Source organism: Maylandia zebra, linkage group LG18 (assembly GCF_041146795.1).
Source record: "Maylandia zebra isolate NMK-2024a linkage group LG18, Mzebra_GT3a, whole genome shotgun sequence".
Taxonomy (NCBI): Eukaryota; Metazoa; Chordata; class Actinopteri; order Cichliformes; family Cichlidae; genus Maylandia; species Maylandia zebra.
The window spans coordinates 10238717-10255540 of record NC_135184.1 but is presented as its reverse complement, the minus strand read 5'-3'; the positions used below and the strand labels follow the sequence as shown (position 1 = coordinate 10255540).

At 41.6% G+C, this 16824-nt stretch overlaps 1 protein-coding gene across 5 annotated transcripts in view; it reads right to left on the bottom strand.

Moving 5' to 3' along the window:
• Positions 1–16824, bottom strand: part of zfyve9a (zinc finger, FYVE domain containing 9a) — a 39156-nt gene that overhangs the window by 5236 nt on the left and 17096 nt on the right. For 2 of the 5 annotated variants that reach the window (XM_076876467.1, XM_076876468.1), the window contains exons 5-16: positions 16017–16116; positions 14217–14417; positions 12983–13134; positions 9699–9828; positions 9197–9319; positions 7902–8057; positions 6618–6842; positions 4175–4257; positions 3893–3997; positions 1672–1822; positions 1429–1509; positions 1113–1275 (exon numbers count right to left, since the gene is read on the bottom strand). In XM_076876467.1, coding sequence (XP_076732582.1) covers positions 1113–1275; positions 1429–1509; positions 1672–1822; positions 3893–3997; positions 4175–4257; positions 6618–6842; positions 7902–8057; positions 9197–9319; positions 9699–9828; positions 12983–13134; positions 14217–14417; positions 16017–16116 — 1670 coding nt within the window. The remainder of the gene's footprint in view (positions 1–1112; positions 1276–1428; positions 1510–1671; positions 1823–3892; positions 3998–4174; positions 4258–6617; positions 6843–7901; positions 8058–9196; positions 9320–9698; positions 9829–12982; positions 13135–14216; positions 14418–16016; positions 16117–16824) is intronic. The other 3 variants (XM_076876469.1, XM_004555246.3, XM_004555245.3) reach the window with 3 other exon arrangements.

Here is a 16824-nt window from a genome sequence, read left to right as displayed (position 1 = left end):
ATAATCTGCTCTTTCACGCGATTCAGTTTATTTTGAAAAGTCTCAACAGGATCTTGAGCTTTATTGTGAAAGGTTTGTGTGGAACATAAACAAGCGGACACGCGATGCTGTTACCGTTGTTGTTGCTAAGGACAACGCATAAAAACAGGCGCTTGTCTGTCTGTAGTGTGGTTACATTAAATATAAGACAAAGAGAGAACTTTAAGAAATTAATATAGCCACTACAGTGACCATCAAAACGATGAAAAAAATATTGCCGTAAACAGTTTATTTTGCGACACCACGAAACAAACGATAGCTTAAAATGAAACGATAGACGTTTTTATATCGTCATCCGCTATATATCGTTATATCGAACAGCCCTATTCCAGCTTCCTCTCACAGTCCAAAGAAACACATGTTAGGTTATCTGTTAACTGTAAACGGCCCTGAGTGAAAGGCTTTAACTGTATAAAATTAAGTGTCGAACGAATGTGTAGTTAAATGGTCATCTTAGCCATACAGCCCACCTGCTGCTCAGATCATCTGTTTGTGAGGGGCAGCCAATCAGAAAAAAAAAAAAAGCTGTCTTAGAGGGAGATAAGCTAAAACAGCTCGTTTCAGTCACTGGATCAATGCTGGATCAGGTGACCCTGAACTATTCCTTAATTATGCAGCAATAGGCTTCTGGTGGCTGTTCTATTTTATGAATAAACATGAAAGAAAAGAGCGCAATATACACTGTAGACCAACTCAGATTGTGTGACAGTGGCTGAGGGTTAAAACAGCTTCTGTGCAGTGAAAATATCCTCTTAATGAAGTCATATCGTATCTGGTGACAGGCCTGAACTAGACTGAACAGTGAAGAGTCGCTTTTAAATGAGCAGATTTTATCATCCTGCTCTAAAATTGATTGCAGCGGTCCGGATCTCACAGCCGTGTCAGACTGCATCATTCCACCCTGCTAAGATTCTCCCTCACAGGGCTTCCCCCGGCGTGCATAATGACTTTTTATAGCAAAGTAGTAAATGCAGCGCCCAGGAAGCTATCAGTTCAATTGTCCGTGACATAAATGCATCGCTTCCAGCTCCCCTTCCCCTCCTGACTTCCCTCCCCCCTCCACCCCATCTCACCCTTTGTTGAAATTGTGATCATCCTCCGTCCACTGGATGTGGACGACCTCCTGGTTCTCCTCCTGGTCAGCTTTACCGCACGTGATGGTGAAATCTTTCATGTCCCTCAGGGCTTGACGTAGAGAGTCCATCGTCTCAGCTGTGATCTGAATCATGACGCCATCTATAGGAGGAAAAAAGCTGCTCAGTTGCTTTACTCAGTACTGAGGATCATGATTATTTACTTTATTTATTTATTTTAACTTTAGTGACAATTCTTTTGACTAATTTCAACATTTCTGCAGCCAACGTGTAGCTTTGCTGACGCTGTTCTCACCTTCCACGATGCTGGTCTTGGCTAAGAAGCCAGACGAGGCTTTCAAAGCACCACTGAACACAAAGAAGCAGGCTCCAGTAACTGAAACAAACAAAGAGATAAAGTAAGAGGCTGAGCTACTTTCAGGCAAACAGATGAGACAAACAGTCAGGGGGAGGATATTCAGGCATCGCAGCCTTCCAGACGAGCCGCAGATAAAGGAGGTTTCAAGTGTGACGGTCGAGCCGGTTTCTGAGTCGGCACCTTTGCGCGGCTGGTGATGGATGCTGATGGCCTGCGTCTGATAGTTCCCGTCATCGTTCTGGACGCACACCAAGTGGGAGTCGGCCCGGTCGTTGAAACACGCCCCCATGGCCAGCACGTGTTCGTTGGACTTGTTCATGGCCTTCATCAGCTGCAAGGACAAATAATATGCATGACTAATTAAGTAGCCCTTTGTGCGTGCGTGGAGCAGAGAGGCTGCCTGGTTAAGCCTAATTGCAGTGGGCTTGTGGGTAAAGTCCTCAGTTTAAACGGGACGGCGCTGACAGACTGTGGGAAAAGGACACGTCACGGGTGGATATCAACAGCCGAAAGATCTCCCATATTAATTCTGCTAACTCTCCTGCCTCTGCCTCTCTTTGAAGCCATCCTTTGAAAATGTAGAAATAAAACTGAAAATCTGGAGGGTTTTAACCACTCGCTGCGCTAAAAAAGCTCGACTGCAAGCTGTTGAGCAATAGTGCCCGCTCCACATTACTGGGTTCCCATCTGTTACCGCATCGACAGCCAAACGCTACAACCGGCACCGCACTCTCCGCCGCGGCTTTATTTCTCACCCAAACGCGTATCACTTCTTCTGGTACGCCGTTCATTCACACCCTCGAGGCAGCAGCGTTATAACACGTGGGCAGCCCACACCTCATGTTCAGCTGCAGGGACTCCAGAGAATTTGTCACGCAGCACCTACACACAGTCAGCCTCATTCACTGATGTCATTAGTCTGATGGAGGGAGTCTGCATGTTGGAAGATTGAAAAACGATGCCTGATCCTGAAAATAATGCTTAAATATGAATTATATAAGAGGAAAATCTGCTTTCCTTCATTTTCTGGAATTTGTTTTTAATGTTTAATGCGAGGATTTTACTTTCTATTCATTTTATAAAGACAAACACTCAAAAAACAGAGATCCATCACAGAGGTGGGGTGCAAGCCAGAGTTATAACATTCTTTTATAATTTCTGTAATTTTATTTCATTTTGTAATTCTTATTTAATTTCTGTTTATTTTAATTTCATTCAGCTTCCTAAGTAGGTTTTGCTTGTTTAAGTTTGGATTGTATTACTTTCACCACCAACTTTAGTCTTTTTATTCATTATAATTTGGATGGTGTTTATCAGGATATAGCGAGTTCAGAACAGGTGAACAAATCCCAGTTTTAAATAAAAACACGTGCACTAAATCTTTCATGCTGATTAAAGAAATGTGACCACACTGAGAAAGACTGAAACTAAAGACTCCATATAACAAATGTATACAGGCAGCTGTGAGTCCATCTGACTGACTGTCAGAGATTACACAAAAACTACGCAACCAAAGTTTATGCAACTTAGAGGCAGTGAATGTTTCCAATAAAATCTCAGGACATGTCCTGAATATAATGTTGATTTCTAGCTGTGGTAAATCAAACATCAATCGTAGGTGGACCAAAGAATTATGACCAAGGCGACTACAGGTATGAGACCTTTGAAATGTGACTTTCAATGTAATTAAACACCAGGCTTGTGATTCGCTCAGTTCTAAATGAATAGCGTTAAAACGTTTATATTATTAAGAAGAAAGTATCCCAAGTAAGAAAAATACCCAAACAACGTCCCCTGTTCCTGAGTTTGAAGCACTGCTGAAACACTGCAAAGGTTTCAGGTCATTAACTTTAAATGTATAGATGTAATTTTTACACCATTAATCTTCTCACATGCAGAGACTAACACGCTGGATGGCCAGAGGAACCTTTTTCTCGTTTATCACCTTTAGGGTTTCTCTCTATGAAAGTTTGTTTCTGCCAGTAAATAAATAAATAAATAAATAGCAGGTCAAAATTTCACGTTATTTTCTTAACTTTTTAGCTTTTTTCAGAGATTTGAGGTAGTAATGTAAAATTTTGAGATAATAACCTGGAATTTTAGCTTATGAATTGCATTTCTTTTTCTGCTGGCAGAAACAGGCTTCCATATTCCTCAGTGTATTCTAACTGTGAAGTTAGCTAATGCATCTCACCAGCCTGCTGTTAACGGTGATGGTTTTTAAATGTATGCATGCACCATGTAAGGGACAGACAGAGATTTGGTGAAGAAGAGCATTGTGGTTGCATTGCATGATTGAAGTGTGTAGAATGAGTGAAAAAGCAGCACTATGAAGTGGAAATCTTTATCATTTTCTCTATCATTATTGTGTGAAAATAAATACAACTGGATGGGCGCTCACCTCATTGTAGCGATTGCTGGGGATCTTGATGCTCGTCTTCCTCACCTCCATGTCCACAACCAGACCTTTGACCACCGGCAGCGTGTACTGGTAGTTACGGAAGTCCTGGGACAGTGAAAAAGAAAAAAAAACAAAACATAAATGAACTGAAATGAACATCATAACAAACAAATCACTTGAATGGTTACATTCCTGTTTACATACCCAGCATATAGCGGGGGGCTCTTTAACCTTTAAAATAATTAAAAAGTGAGCTCAGGAAGAGAAAAACAAAGCACTTACCGCCAGCAGGTTCATGATGGTGTGACCGGTCTCTCCAAAGAGCGGTTTTCTGAAGCGAACGCTGAACAGCGGGCACGGATAAACTGCAGAACACAATGATTACTGGTGATTACAGGAGAATCTTCCTCTTCCACAAATTTGGTTTCATGGATTTATATTTTTTGCTATTTTCAAAACAATTTCACAGCTGATTTCATTACACAATCCCCTAAAAAGTGAAAGAACTCAGAGGAGACAGAAGACAGAAATTCCTCTGGAGTTGTGTCAGAAATCTTGTGCAAAAAGCTGCCAAATCAAACACGTGGCTCCCCTGCTGTGACGACTCCTTATGAATTAGCGAGCAGCAGAAAATAGCGGCTTCTTTATTTCATTAGTGCTCCGGGGCTTTGTGGTCTGTAGGTTTTTTCCAGGTATTTCAATGTTACACAACTTCTTTTTTTCCTCCTCTTCATCCATAAATGCAAATGAGCAGAACAAGAGACCCCACGCATCACACACAGTGAACTCCTAATCCACAAGTGAAAAAATAAATAAATAAAAAATACAGCAGCTGCTTTTTTCCTTCAGCAACTAAAGCTTCTTAGATGACTATTTTTAGCCTTATCACTGCAAACAGCCGGGGAAAAAGAGATCTCAGTATAAACTCTCATTAGCAAAGAAAGAAATAAAGCTCAGCCTCAATCTGCACTTCGTGCTGACGAGTCTCTCGGCCTTCTGCTGGTCAGCGCCGGAGGTAAGAGGTGAGAGCGTGGAGAAGAGCGCCGTTTGTGTGGTGGGCTGATTTCATGGCTGCGCAACTGTTTTGTGTTTAAGAGCTTCGACTGTGTGTGGCTTTGTTAATGTATTCTATCCGTGTTCGCTGGATGCAGACAAGGCGCTTCACAGAGCCGAGCGGGCGGTGCTCGGCACTGGCAGGTCTGGCTGTGAGAGAAGAAGATTTGGTGAAAGCAGCGTCGCCGTTAAATCTCTCCTTCATGTGGGAAGCCATGATATGAAGTCAGCTGACATACTAAGTTCTCTAGATCTTAATATTTTACCATAAAGACCCAACAGACCATTACAGGATACTCACACACTTAACGTTCCCAGGGACCTCAGTGCTGTCTAAGCTTGAAATAGGAGCAACGTTTTTTGGAGTAACCTCAGCTCATTTTAACTCAATCCTACAAACATGTGCTGCGTCTCCACTTCACTTCAGTCCACAATTCAAATTTCTGAAGCCTCTACCTCCTAAAACAGACTCCTTCCTTCCCACCATAGCCAAGTTCTGCTCTTACAGGGATCATCTTTCTCTCTAATATTACCTTATTACATAAAGCACCTTGAGGTGACTGTGGTTGTGAAGTACAGCAAAAGAAACAAACATAACTGAAGTGATGTACCCAGCAACACTACAAAATGACAAAATGTGCAGAAATGTTTGTTAAACAGGAAGTAATATGAGCAATTCACTTTTCCCTGGCAACCGGGTGTTGTATGTGTGGATAACGCCGATTGAGAAACTCCAATAGGGAAACAGGTGTATTATTAAGAAACTAGTGAAGATGTTTGAGAGAAGTCAAGAAAAAATGTTATGCCTTGGAAAATTAAAACAATAGTGTTTTATTTGCCTTTAGTTAACAAAAAAGCATTTAAGTCACCTCAGTGATTTTAAGAGATTTATAAGTTCACAGCACATTAGCCTGTGTGACTTGGATCTAATAAAGTTCGGTAAAAAGTTTGATGTGTGTTGACTGCACGTTGATGATACCTGCTGAGTTGAAGTGCGGCTGCCATTATTCTCCTGGGATGGTTCAAGACAACAGCTGGAGAACGCATCCTTACAAACAAGCTCCTGCTGCCGAAACAGCCCAATTTTCTTCTTCTAACAAACTTTTTGTTTTGAATCTTTTGCTTCAATATATTCAGTTTGTTTTTGCATTAATTGTCAAGGTATTTGGTTGGTTAGTGACCAGATGTGGCAGCAGGGGTCATATTGTGACACAGCCCTCCTTAGTTTCTGGCTACACTTTGAGCCTCACTCACTGTGCCACACAGGACCAGTGTTTGGAGGAAAAGCCATAGATATGTCCACCGTTCTTTCACGTCAGACACCGAAGACGCCCGCACCTTTATCATATGTGCATATGAATCATCTGAGGAAGTCTGTCCACACCGTAAAGAAAAAAAAAAATCTGGTAAAAATAGTGACGAACAGGTTTTGTGGTAAAACAAATGTGCACAAAGTGTAAGGGCAGATTTGTAAATCACATCCAACATCTGGGATTGTTTTGTCTGTGCTTTTAAACTGCTCAGCTTCATTTTCTTTGCATATCAAACTAAATGGGAACTTCAGCTCTTTAGCAACATGTCTGAGTGCCATTAAAGCAACATAATCACATCATTATTACTTCTTAATCACCGTGACGGCACAGTACGGAGCCTCGTATTCTTCTCAACTCACATCGGTACTCTGCTCCCAGCCGCAGCATGAGGCGGATGGGGAAGACCTTGGCCCAGGGCGTCTCCCATTTCTGGATGAGGATCCCGAAGAGGTAGGGCGGGTTGGGCAGGAGCAGGTCCTGCAACGACTGGAAGGAAGGGCTGATGTAAAGGAAGCCGCCATGCTCCTTGCTGCCCAGGAAGCTCTGCGTGAAGAACGAGTGACTCAGGTGGCTCAGCACGTTACCTTAAAAGAAGCAGAAGAAAAATAAGGGGAATGAGAGTGGTTAGTGATATAAGAGATGGAAGGAGGTGGAAGAGGAGGGGTTGATTGAATTAGAGAGGAAAAGCACAGCAGGGAGGAAAGAGAAAATAGAGGAGTAATGCAAGAGGCATTTGGGAGCAATGTAATAAAAAGCAGGGAATGCAAAAAGCAGGAAATTGAAAAAGATGAAGAGGAAGAAAAAAATAAAGTAAGAAAATGAGCACAAATGAAAAGCTAAGAAGGGAAGAGCTTTGGTCCTGAGAAGAGGAGACAGATATGAAAGGCTCAGGGATTACTCAGTGTGGCTAAGCAGCCTTGTTTAGTCTGCATTAAGTTCTACACCAAAGGCTCGCCTGCTCACTCTACAACTTAATTTTACCCATAAAAGGGTTCATGTCTCTAATTATCTGTGGGATAGATCCACGCCTTTAAATGGCACATAACATAATAATCCTAATGGCAGGAAAAAGCTCAGCAGTTAGGACTTGCTAAAGCCAGCACTTCTTCTCGAGGCCTGACGGACGCCGACCTAATCGAGACAGACACAAACAATATGGCTCCCATCCACAAACTTGAAACTGCTCCAGTGTGAATATGAAAAAGGAAACAGCCTTAGGGTAGCGAGCCGTCAAAGTCAGCTGATATTAGCAGTTTTTGCTTTGCAGCATACGGAGGTTAAAAAAAGAAAAGAAAAAACGAACTGCAAAGCGGTGGCGAGGAGTCACGCCTGGAGGGGCGCAACCTGACAGCAGGACGCTAATGTTTGGACCATTTTTCATGAACCAGACACAGCAGTGTTGGACGGTAACCCAAATTCCAAATTGAGCTCGACTGGGCGCACCTGTGGTCTCTATGAAGCAAAAAGTAGAGCTCAGACATTTTCCTCTTGTGCACTACATTTAGAGTTTGCTCATTTTTAACAGGGCAGGCCCCCAACTGAGACACCCCACCTGTGGACTCTAGACAGAACCGCTAATGAGTGGCTCCACGGTGCAGGTGGAAATGAGAGCATCCTGGTGGAGCTGCCGATGTTGTTCTTACCACTGAGGGCCTCCTGGTAGAGCTGCACAAAGTGGGTGAAGATGTCTTTGGGGATGGTCTTCTCATCTGGCAGACACTGGAGGAGAATGACGACCTCGGCCTGGCCGACGGCATGCATCCCTTTAGTCGTCACGTACCAGCACTTCCTGTTTACGTCTGTGGGGTTAGAGGGAAAACGTGTCAGGGCACAGTTACATTAGAGGCCCCTTTACGGAAGTGATCTAACATGTTTTATATGAATAATAATCCATTTAAAATAAATAAATAAAAATAAATAAATAAATAAAAATCAGAAGAACCACCATATACAGGCCGAACAACATATTCATAACACGTTTTACAAACAACACAACCCTAACTTGAAAGCTGTCAGTAGGGGGCCACCACAGGTGTTGCCCCCTCCTGGTCATTTTAGAGAATGTGGTTCAGGGGGTTGGGAAGCTCATCTTGTAACCGGAACGTTACCGGTTCGATCCCCTGCTCTGTCTGTCTTAGTTGTTGTGTCCTTGGGCAAGACACTTCACCTACCGCCTACTGGTGTTGGCCAGAGGGTCCGATGACGAGATATGGCAGCCTCGCTTCTGTCAGTCTGCCCCAGGGCAGCTGTGGCTACAACTGTAGCTTGCCTCCACCAGTGTGTGAATGTAAGAGTGACTGAATAGTGGAAAAGCACTATATAAATGCAATCCATTATTATTATTATTATTATTATTATTATTATTAAGGCGCTCCTCATTGGCTTAACCCAGAAACTCTGCAATCCAGATTTTTAAAACTGTCATACATAATGCAAAGTATTGATGTATGAGACAAACGGTATGAGACAACATTTATAAATCATGATTTGTGATACACATTTATGAGTATTATTCAGTAGTATTGTGGCATTTCTTCTTATACGCCACACACTGCATTAGCGTGGCAGCTCTTTCAGGAATGTCTGAATGAATGCATAATGAACATCTGTGTAACCGAGCTGTGTGTGTGAATGACAAAAAGCTGTTACTTTAACAGATACAGTAAGTGAACCAGGCAGTACATATTCTACGTCCTAACTCCTCAGGCATTTGAGCATGTTTGAGCATGGCTACTCAGTAATTCACAAGAAAAGAAAAAAAAGAGAGCTAAAATCAGCCATCATAAAAAATGTATATAGTCCAAATATGTATTTTGCCTTTTTCCCTTTTGTCATCAAAAAATTATTAATTTAGAAGTCTGACTCTACGCTCACTGCTGCTCCTCTTCTTTTAAAAAACCCCCAAAATTCCTCCCCCCAGAACAGTGCTTTAACTCACAGTTGACAAGCTTGACCATGGCGAGCAGGTTCGCGTTGAGCACGAAGACCAGTGGGTCTGGGCCTCCCTCCTCCAACTGTTGCATGAGGACGATCTCCGACGGCCTCTCCTCCACTGCGTAATCTGCAGGTGGTCGGAGCGGAGTAGAAGAAGAAACAGGTAGCGGGAGGAGTCAAGGCAAAGTTAAGATAAATGAGAGGAACGGAGAATGAGAGACGGTGATGTCGGAATGAGAGTCAAGAGAGAGGAGGAGAGGGTTGAAGATGGTAAAATGAGTACAAAATCAAATTAGGAAGCAGCTAAAAACTCTCCCAAGCAATCGCTTATAACCACAGCATTACCGTGTTCAAAACCACCCTCCCGCCCCCTCTTAGCAATGAGTGGTCGAAACATGAGCGGTGACGGTATAAGCACGAGAGAAACAACATTTAAGAAAAGCACAAAAACGGCAGCTGACGGAGCAATGAGGAGGCAGCAGAACGGTGGGGATGAGGGCAAGCACCTGTGATGTGGCCTCCCGTACCTCCTTTGACTCCGGTGGAGATGAGGATGGGAGGGAGCCCGTCCTCCGGGATCAGGCTGAGAGAGCTGCCCACGGGGCTGCCCACCGGGGCAACAGGGGTATGGGCTGCCTGAGGGTGGAGAGAAGAGGTGGGGGGGTGTGGAGTTAGATGTACTGAAGGTTATAACACACAGTGAGATGTAATAATACAGACAATACTCAGGAACTATGGCTGAGATTGGCAGAACAGGTTCAACAAGCATTAAGTGTAACTATATATTAATAACAGAGCACGTTGGATTTAAATATCAGCAGTGCTCTTTAAAATAATCCAAGAAGAAGAAAAATACTTGAAACAATACAAAACTGACATTTCAGCCATTTGGTCCCTTATATCCTTAAAGCTGCAATGATCAATATTAGCAGGTGGAGAGCATGAGTCACACAGCTTCGACAGCATCTCATAACTTCACCATCTAGTTCACTAAGACTGTTACTCCACAGCAGTGTGACTGTGCTGTAAAAGCAGAGTGGAGTACTCAGCAGCTGAAAGCCGGTTAGAGGGTAAGGGAGTAGAAATTAGAGCCACGCTGATCAGGTGGGCAGAAAACAACTCCACAAAAATACTAATTGTTGCTCCGCTGGATGTGTAGACGGGCGACTGCTTATGAACTCATTCACTTCTCTTTAAACTTTACCTTGGATATTTTTGCCAATGTGATTTTACATTTATTGAACTGTTCAGTAATGATCCAAAACAATTTAGCCTGAGAGATTTAAAAGGCATCTATTATGATTAATCCCTGTGAGCTGAAGCCAGCCACACACCACTCTGTCTGTTTACTGAGGGGCAGCCAATCAGAAGAAACCTGTTTGCAGCCTGGAACAAAAAATAAATAAACATGTTTTGTTTGGTGTGGACATTTCATTACAATTGTATGTGTGTGATGGTGTTTTTTTCCCCCCACTTTACTTATTTGTTTGACTTTTCTAAGGCTTCAAGTTGGAACCGTAGCTCCCTTGACTGACAGGTGCTACAGCTGACCGCTGTGTGTGCCACTGAATTAGACCAGAGTTGTGCTGCTGGTGCCTTTTGGAGAATTCTAATATTCCTGTGGCTTCCTGTTGGAATACTTTATTAGTTTGTTACTTGGCACTGCTCAGTGCCTGTACATTGCAACCCTATACTTTATGAATGCAGCTTGCTAACCGTGATTGTGAGCATTAGCTGATAACTTAGCATTCCACCTTCTTGTCCAAATATGGAAATTTTCTGTCCATAAAAAAAAATAATGTAGCAGTGGCCAAAAGACTAATGTTATCCGGTCGTAAAGTCTGACGTCACTAGCTGTGTCTGGGCCTAAACTCCGCTGCAGGTCCATATATCAAACGATCACTATGGCATTACTGAGAGTTGAAAAACTGTCTAAAGTCTTTCATCTTTAATAAAATGATCAGCGTTCTGCTCTACCACGTGTAACAATTGAGTCTAACATCCAGGCATCCATGAAAACGGAATTTATGACATTTAACGGAGTTAGCAGTTAGCAGGAAGTCAGCTCACTAGTTTCTATCTAAATACAATATAGCATGTCCTGACTGCGGGGTTTTGGAAACAAATTAAAACGTACAGCTCTGTTATCACTTCCAACATAAATGAAGACAGAAAACTAAACAGCAGTGACGTTTGTAGGGTTACTGAAGTTGGGCTAGCTGGTATATAATGATGTGCTACTTGACCGCTAGCCACACAGCTATGTTAGCATAATATAAACAAGCTAACTTTTTTTCCACTCGATAAAAGTTACCGTGAGTGTTCTCGGTGGTCAGGAACAAATGTAATCGCATGGCAGGATGCTGTAAAAGGACCAAACTTCAGCCAGGAGAACAACTGAGATAATCCATCCACAATACGAGGTTAGTCATTCATATACTGCTGCATGGGCTGGGCTGTAGTTACATCCTAAGGTTTTAAAAACTGAGCTTAAATAAATGATTAGCGGTAATAAAAGCCGAGGGAGGTCAACAGTGATCACTGACTGTTTTAGGAGCTTTTCGAGATCAAATAGAAGAAAATACATAACATTAAACATGTTAACAACACAAAAGCCATATTAAACGCAGACTACTTTAGGCCCGGAAGTAGGATTCGTCGCGTCATCACTTAACAACCGGATATCCTGGTGGCCTCTTGCATTACTCCTGGTGGTGGCTACACTCATCGTTTATTTACAGTCTACAAGATAAGGATTATTATGACCTATAAATCATGCAAAGCTACTTTACTAGATTCCAAAAATGAAATCGTCACACTGGAAAACTAACACAATAAAGTTCCTTTAAATTTTATTTAAAGACAAATATTGGGTCGACATTAGAGACCACAGCTATCTCGACATTAAGTTTCTTGAACAAGCTCAATACAAATTAATAGCATCTTATATTAATTGCTCTCAACCTTCTTTCAAAGACTTTGCGACCGGTCTGTTATAAATCTACCAAAATGTGATTACTTATGCAGCTTGAGTCATTTTGTCAGATTTGATAAAGCTCCTCCACAGCGGCAGAGGACATCGTCTAACTTGTTTCACTGGCTCCATCGTACTCTTCCCTGTGATAAGTAAAATTAAAAACTGATTGAGGGTCTTTTTCTTCTGGCCTGAACCAAAGCCTCTCTCACTCTGCCCTTTTTAGGTTAGTCGCTTTTATTTGAGAAGCAAACCATGAAAACAGTCATGAATGCACAGCAGATGCCTTTCGTGTGCTCCGGTCAAACTAAAGGGCTCGTCTTCTCTGGTGAAGAATTTCTGGCATCAAATTCACCAAGACTTGAATTCTCACATTGACTTTCACATGTTAAAGTCTGGTTTTAAGCTCACGTTCTGTCTACAAAGCATAATAAGGCTTTCTGGGATTCACAGGGAGTCACTTTGTTTCAGAGGCCATGAATCATCCTGACAGCTGATGCTCGATACACCAAAACCACAGAAACAACCGGATACGGCTTGCTGTTCTGTTATCCACTTAGAAACAAGCTGAGTGACCAGAGTAAAGCACATTCCAGCTTTAAGCATTTCAATCAAGTGGATTTTCTAATTCTCATAATGCAACAAGGAATGTTTCCTTTGACCTACTGCTGTTTATCACAGTCTGAGACTGAGCCAGCATACCACCAACAATACCACATAAAGAGTTCTTTGTGACTCCCATCAGCAAAATGCAGAGTAGCAAATAGGGCCATACATAGCTAACCTAATAGTATTAGTTGGGGCTGCCAAGCCTACCTCAGTGGACTCAGAAGTGGAGGATTTATTGATGGCGAGTGACTGCGAAGGAGCAGAGCTGGAGGTCGGCAGTTTGGGTGACTCTGCTGTGTCACCATTGGGTAGGACTCCATCAGCGAACCACACCCTCCTCTGCTCTCGTGAGACGGACCCTGAATGTCAAAGACACGCTGTCAAATTAAAAGCATCAATCGTAATTGTTTTGGTCAATGCTGAGATCACAATAATTTAATATGATTACACTGGGCTACAGCCAAAATTCTTTCAAAATAAATTAAGCCACACAAATGATTTTGTGGGGCTAAAACTGAAAAGGACACTTAAGGGTATTGGTCGACAAAAAGTTTTTAACTGAAACCTGGAATAACATAAATATAAAGGCACTTCGACCCCTGAATTTTGGCAGAAATGAGCCAACTGAAGTAGGTTGATGCCAATTTTCCTAAACTGTTCATCCAGTTTTATTATCAAGCATGAAATTCAACTGTCCAATTTTGAATCTTATGTCATCTCCATTTGAGCTTTTGACCTCTCCTGTGACCTTGGATTTCACCTTCCTCGCAGCAGGAAATCTGTGGTGCTTCAACGTGAAGTTAGAGGATTTTAGAGCATATTAAAATACATAATTTTTCAGTATGCTGTTGAAAGTAGACAGACACGTATTATTGTATTATTGATCAATTATTTTGCAATGTAATAATCTTCTGTCTTCTTCATTTAAATGTATATTCTCTGGACATTCTTTTTAATTTTTGTGTGATTATTTTCCACAAAACAGTTGCTCTTGTCTTTGAAAAGTGCTATATAAATAAATTGTTTGCCTACTAGTCGATTTATTTTAAGAAAGAAATGTAATTAAGTGGACTACCTTGAATTTTTAATTAAAATTTACTTGGAGGAGGAGGACATATGAATTTTATAGCTACTACTGCCTGATGTGGGGTGAATGTGATCATTTAGAAATGTAAACAGTTGGGAAAGTAGTGCACTGAGCCATAAAAATGATTATTTTGAAATAAACAGCACAATATATCGATTACATTACGATTTATATCGACTGTTAAAAGCTAAAACTGTCATTGAGATTTCACACACACACACACACACACACACACACACACACACACACACACACACACACACACACTAAATGAAATATCAGCATATAAGGAAAAATCTGCAGAGGACAAAGTGTCACTTTCAAGGGTTACAAAAGATGTTAGCATAAGAGTACTTTTATTCGCCGTAAAGGTCGTACCCTCGTTGCCAGGCTGCTTCAGGACTCCCACGGGCACCATGACGGTTGGAGGGGGCGAGCTGAGCACCCCAGAGGCCTGAGCCTGCTGCAGAGGGGGGATGGTGGAGCAGTACTCAGCTGGGTTGTTGGGGTTTGGACTTTGATTGCTCGCAGCAGCCGGCGTTTCCCATGATTGAGCTGACAGAGAGAAAATGGCACCAGTAAACATTAGGAGTCGTCATGCGTTACATAAGTACACATACATTTTTCACACCAGGAGAATTCTTGGGGAATTTAGAAGACTTTCCTGTAAGCAGGTACTCCTTCATAGCACAAAATTCACAGGTGTTACTATTTTCTCTAATGAGGCCTGTAAGTCTTCACTTCAGCCTTAAAGCTGCTACAGCCTACAGCTGTGCTTCACCTCAGCTCATCAACGAGACTCTTTGACACTCTTTAAATTGCAGCACAAAACCCATCTGTTTACATTAGCATATCAGCTGTAACCATCTTGTTTTATACGTTTTACATTCATAGTGTTCTTGGATTTTAAATCTCTTTTAATGCTGTTCTTGTTCATTTTGTGTTTTAAGGTGACCTTGAATCCTTTGAAAGGCACCAACGAACAACATTATTATTAAAACTCATTATTAAGTCATTAATCAGTGAACCTGGACTGACCTGCACTGATAATTAAAGTCATTAATATAACCCATTCCTTTCATAGCACGATGTGTCAAAATGTGTGCTGTAAACATGATTTATCTATACAGAAGCTGCGCCACATTAGAGATAAAATCAAACTGCTGCTAACTACTGAACCTTTGGACAGATCGCATTTTTATTCATTAAGAAGCTCTGATCAACTTCTCTTTGATCTTCTCTTTGCATGGTCAAAAACCGTTCGTGTTTCTGCTTCGTACCCTTTTCGTTTACACGCTTTGTTTTGTCGCCCCAAATCAGGTTTTCAATACACCTGTTCCTTTACTCTGTTTATTGAACCGATCTTTATTTCTTCTGAAGCATTTACTGGATTACTTTTGCATAAAGCTGTGATGCTTTGTTTTGTTTTGCTGTATATTATGTCATGCACTGTTCCATTACAACTTGCTGAACTGGATTTCAGGCTTTTCAAAAGTTTTCAAACTTTGTGGTGCAAACGTCATGCAAAATTAGACACTTTATTCAGAACAAGTTTGGTTTTCAATTGGAAAGACTTTCTTTTTGGATTTGCAAACGCAAAAATAAACTACCTGCGAGTTTAGCGGCTCACATTTCTAAAGCCAGGTGGCCCAGCCTTAGAGAACTTGTGTGTTGCTTATGCAATCTTCATAATGTGGAGAAAAATTAATAAATAAAGACAAATTGCTTTTTCCATAAGATCCCACGAGAGAGAAAGCACATCTTACCAAGTCCCTATTACTGTTTAATCTTGTTATTTATTCTATTATTAGTCTCTTATAAATTATTTCACTTTTATTTCTCCAATTCTTCTCTCTTTCTTAAAGCAAGTAATACTCCATGGTCTGTTTTTGTGTTCTGTAATTATGTAAAAAGAAACAAACAAACTTCTAAGCGGAATTACACTGGAAAGTTGTATAAACACAGATGATTTTATATACCGCTGTCTACCGTGTGACTGCAAATAAAGAAAATGTAAAATTGGACAAAGGTTTTATCTGGACATACTAAATTCATTAAAAGGATATGGAGGAAACACTTAGCAATTTGCACCTCTAACATCTGATTTCATAAGTTGCAAAGAAGAAACCTTGCAGTACTTGCAATGATGCTCACCACTTGTCAGAGCAGAGTGACAGGTGACACAGACACGAGCCTCCTTCCTGTCCATGTACGTGAGCCTGCACTTCAGACTGCAACACGCCGCACAGAACACCTTAAAAACAACACGGAGAGACAGAAAAATAATCCACACCAGAATCCTACAAATGACCAAACCTCCAACATGACATCATCACCTTCAACGTAAAAATTATTATTATTATTATTTCTTAATTAAAGAACGTCCAGAAAGTTGTCATTAAATGTGCAGGAAATGTAGCGTTTTATGGACACTGATTTCATGTACTGAGCCAGCGCTTCAATGAGCTGCAGCTGCGTACACGACACTTTTCTTTCAATGGATTAGTACCTCATTACGTGTCATTTTCCAGTATCATGTACTTTAAATAATTAGACAGAGGGTAGATGATCCTTTTAATTTCAGAGCCACGCGGCACCATTATAATCTAGTTGTGGATCTAGCACTGTGGTGGAGGGTGCACCGAGGTTCCCGCTGCGCCTATTGTTTGCAGCCCCAGTGCAGGTGTTAGTATTACTGCAGTGCCAGCTCCCCCCTGCTCAAGTGGCAAGGAGCGTGTGTGATTTTGTTTACTACCATGGGAAATTAAGTAGCAGTCCGCCGATTTTTCCACTGCACTGTCAGCGACTGCATCTTCAGCTTAGAGCACAGTGCAGACAACCTGCTTTGTGTGTGTGGGTGGGCATAATGCTATAAAGCTACCTGCCCAACTATCAGCAAATAAATGCCTAAAGAGGAAAGAGTCTATCACAGCCCTGCATTAAATTTACCTCCTTCATCTAT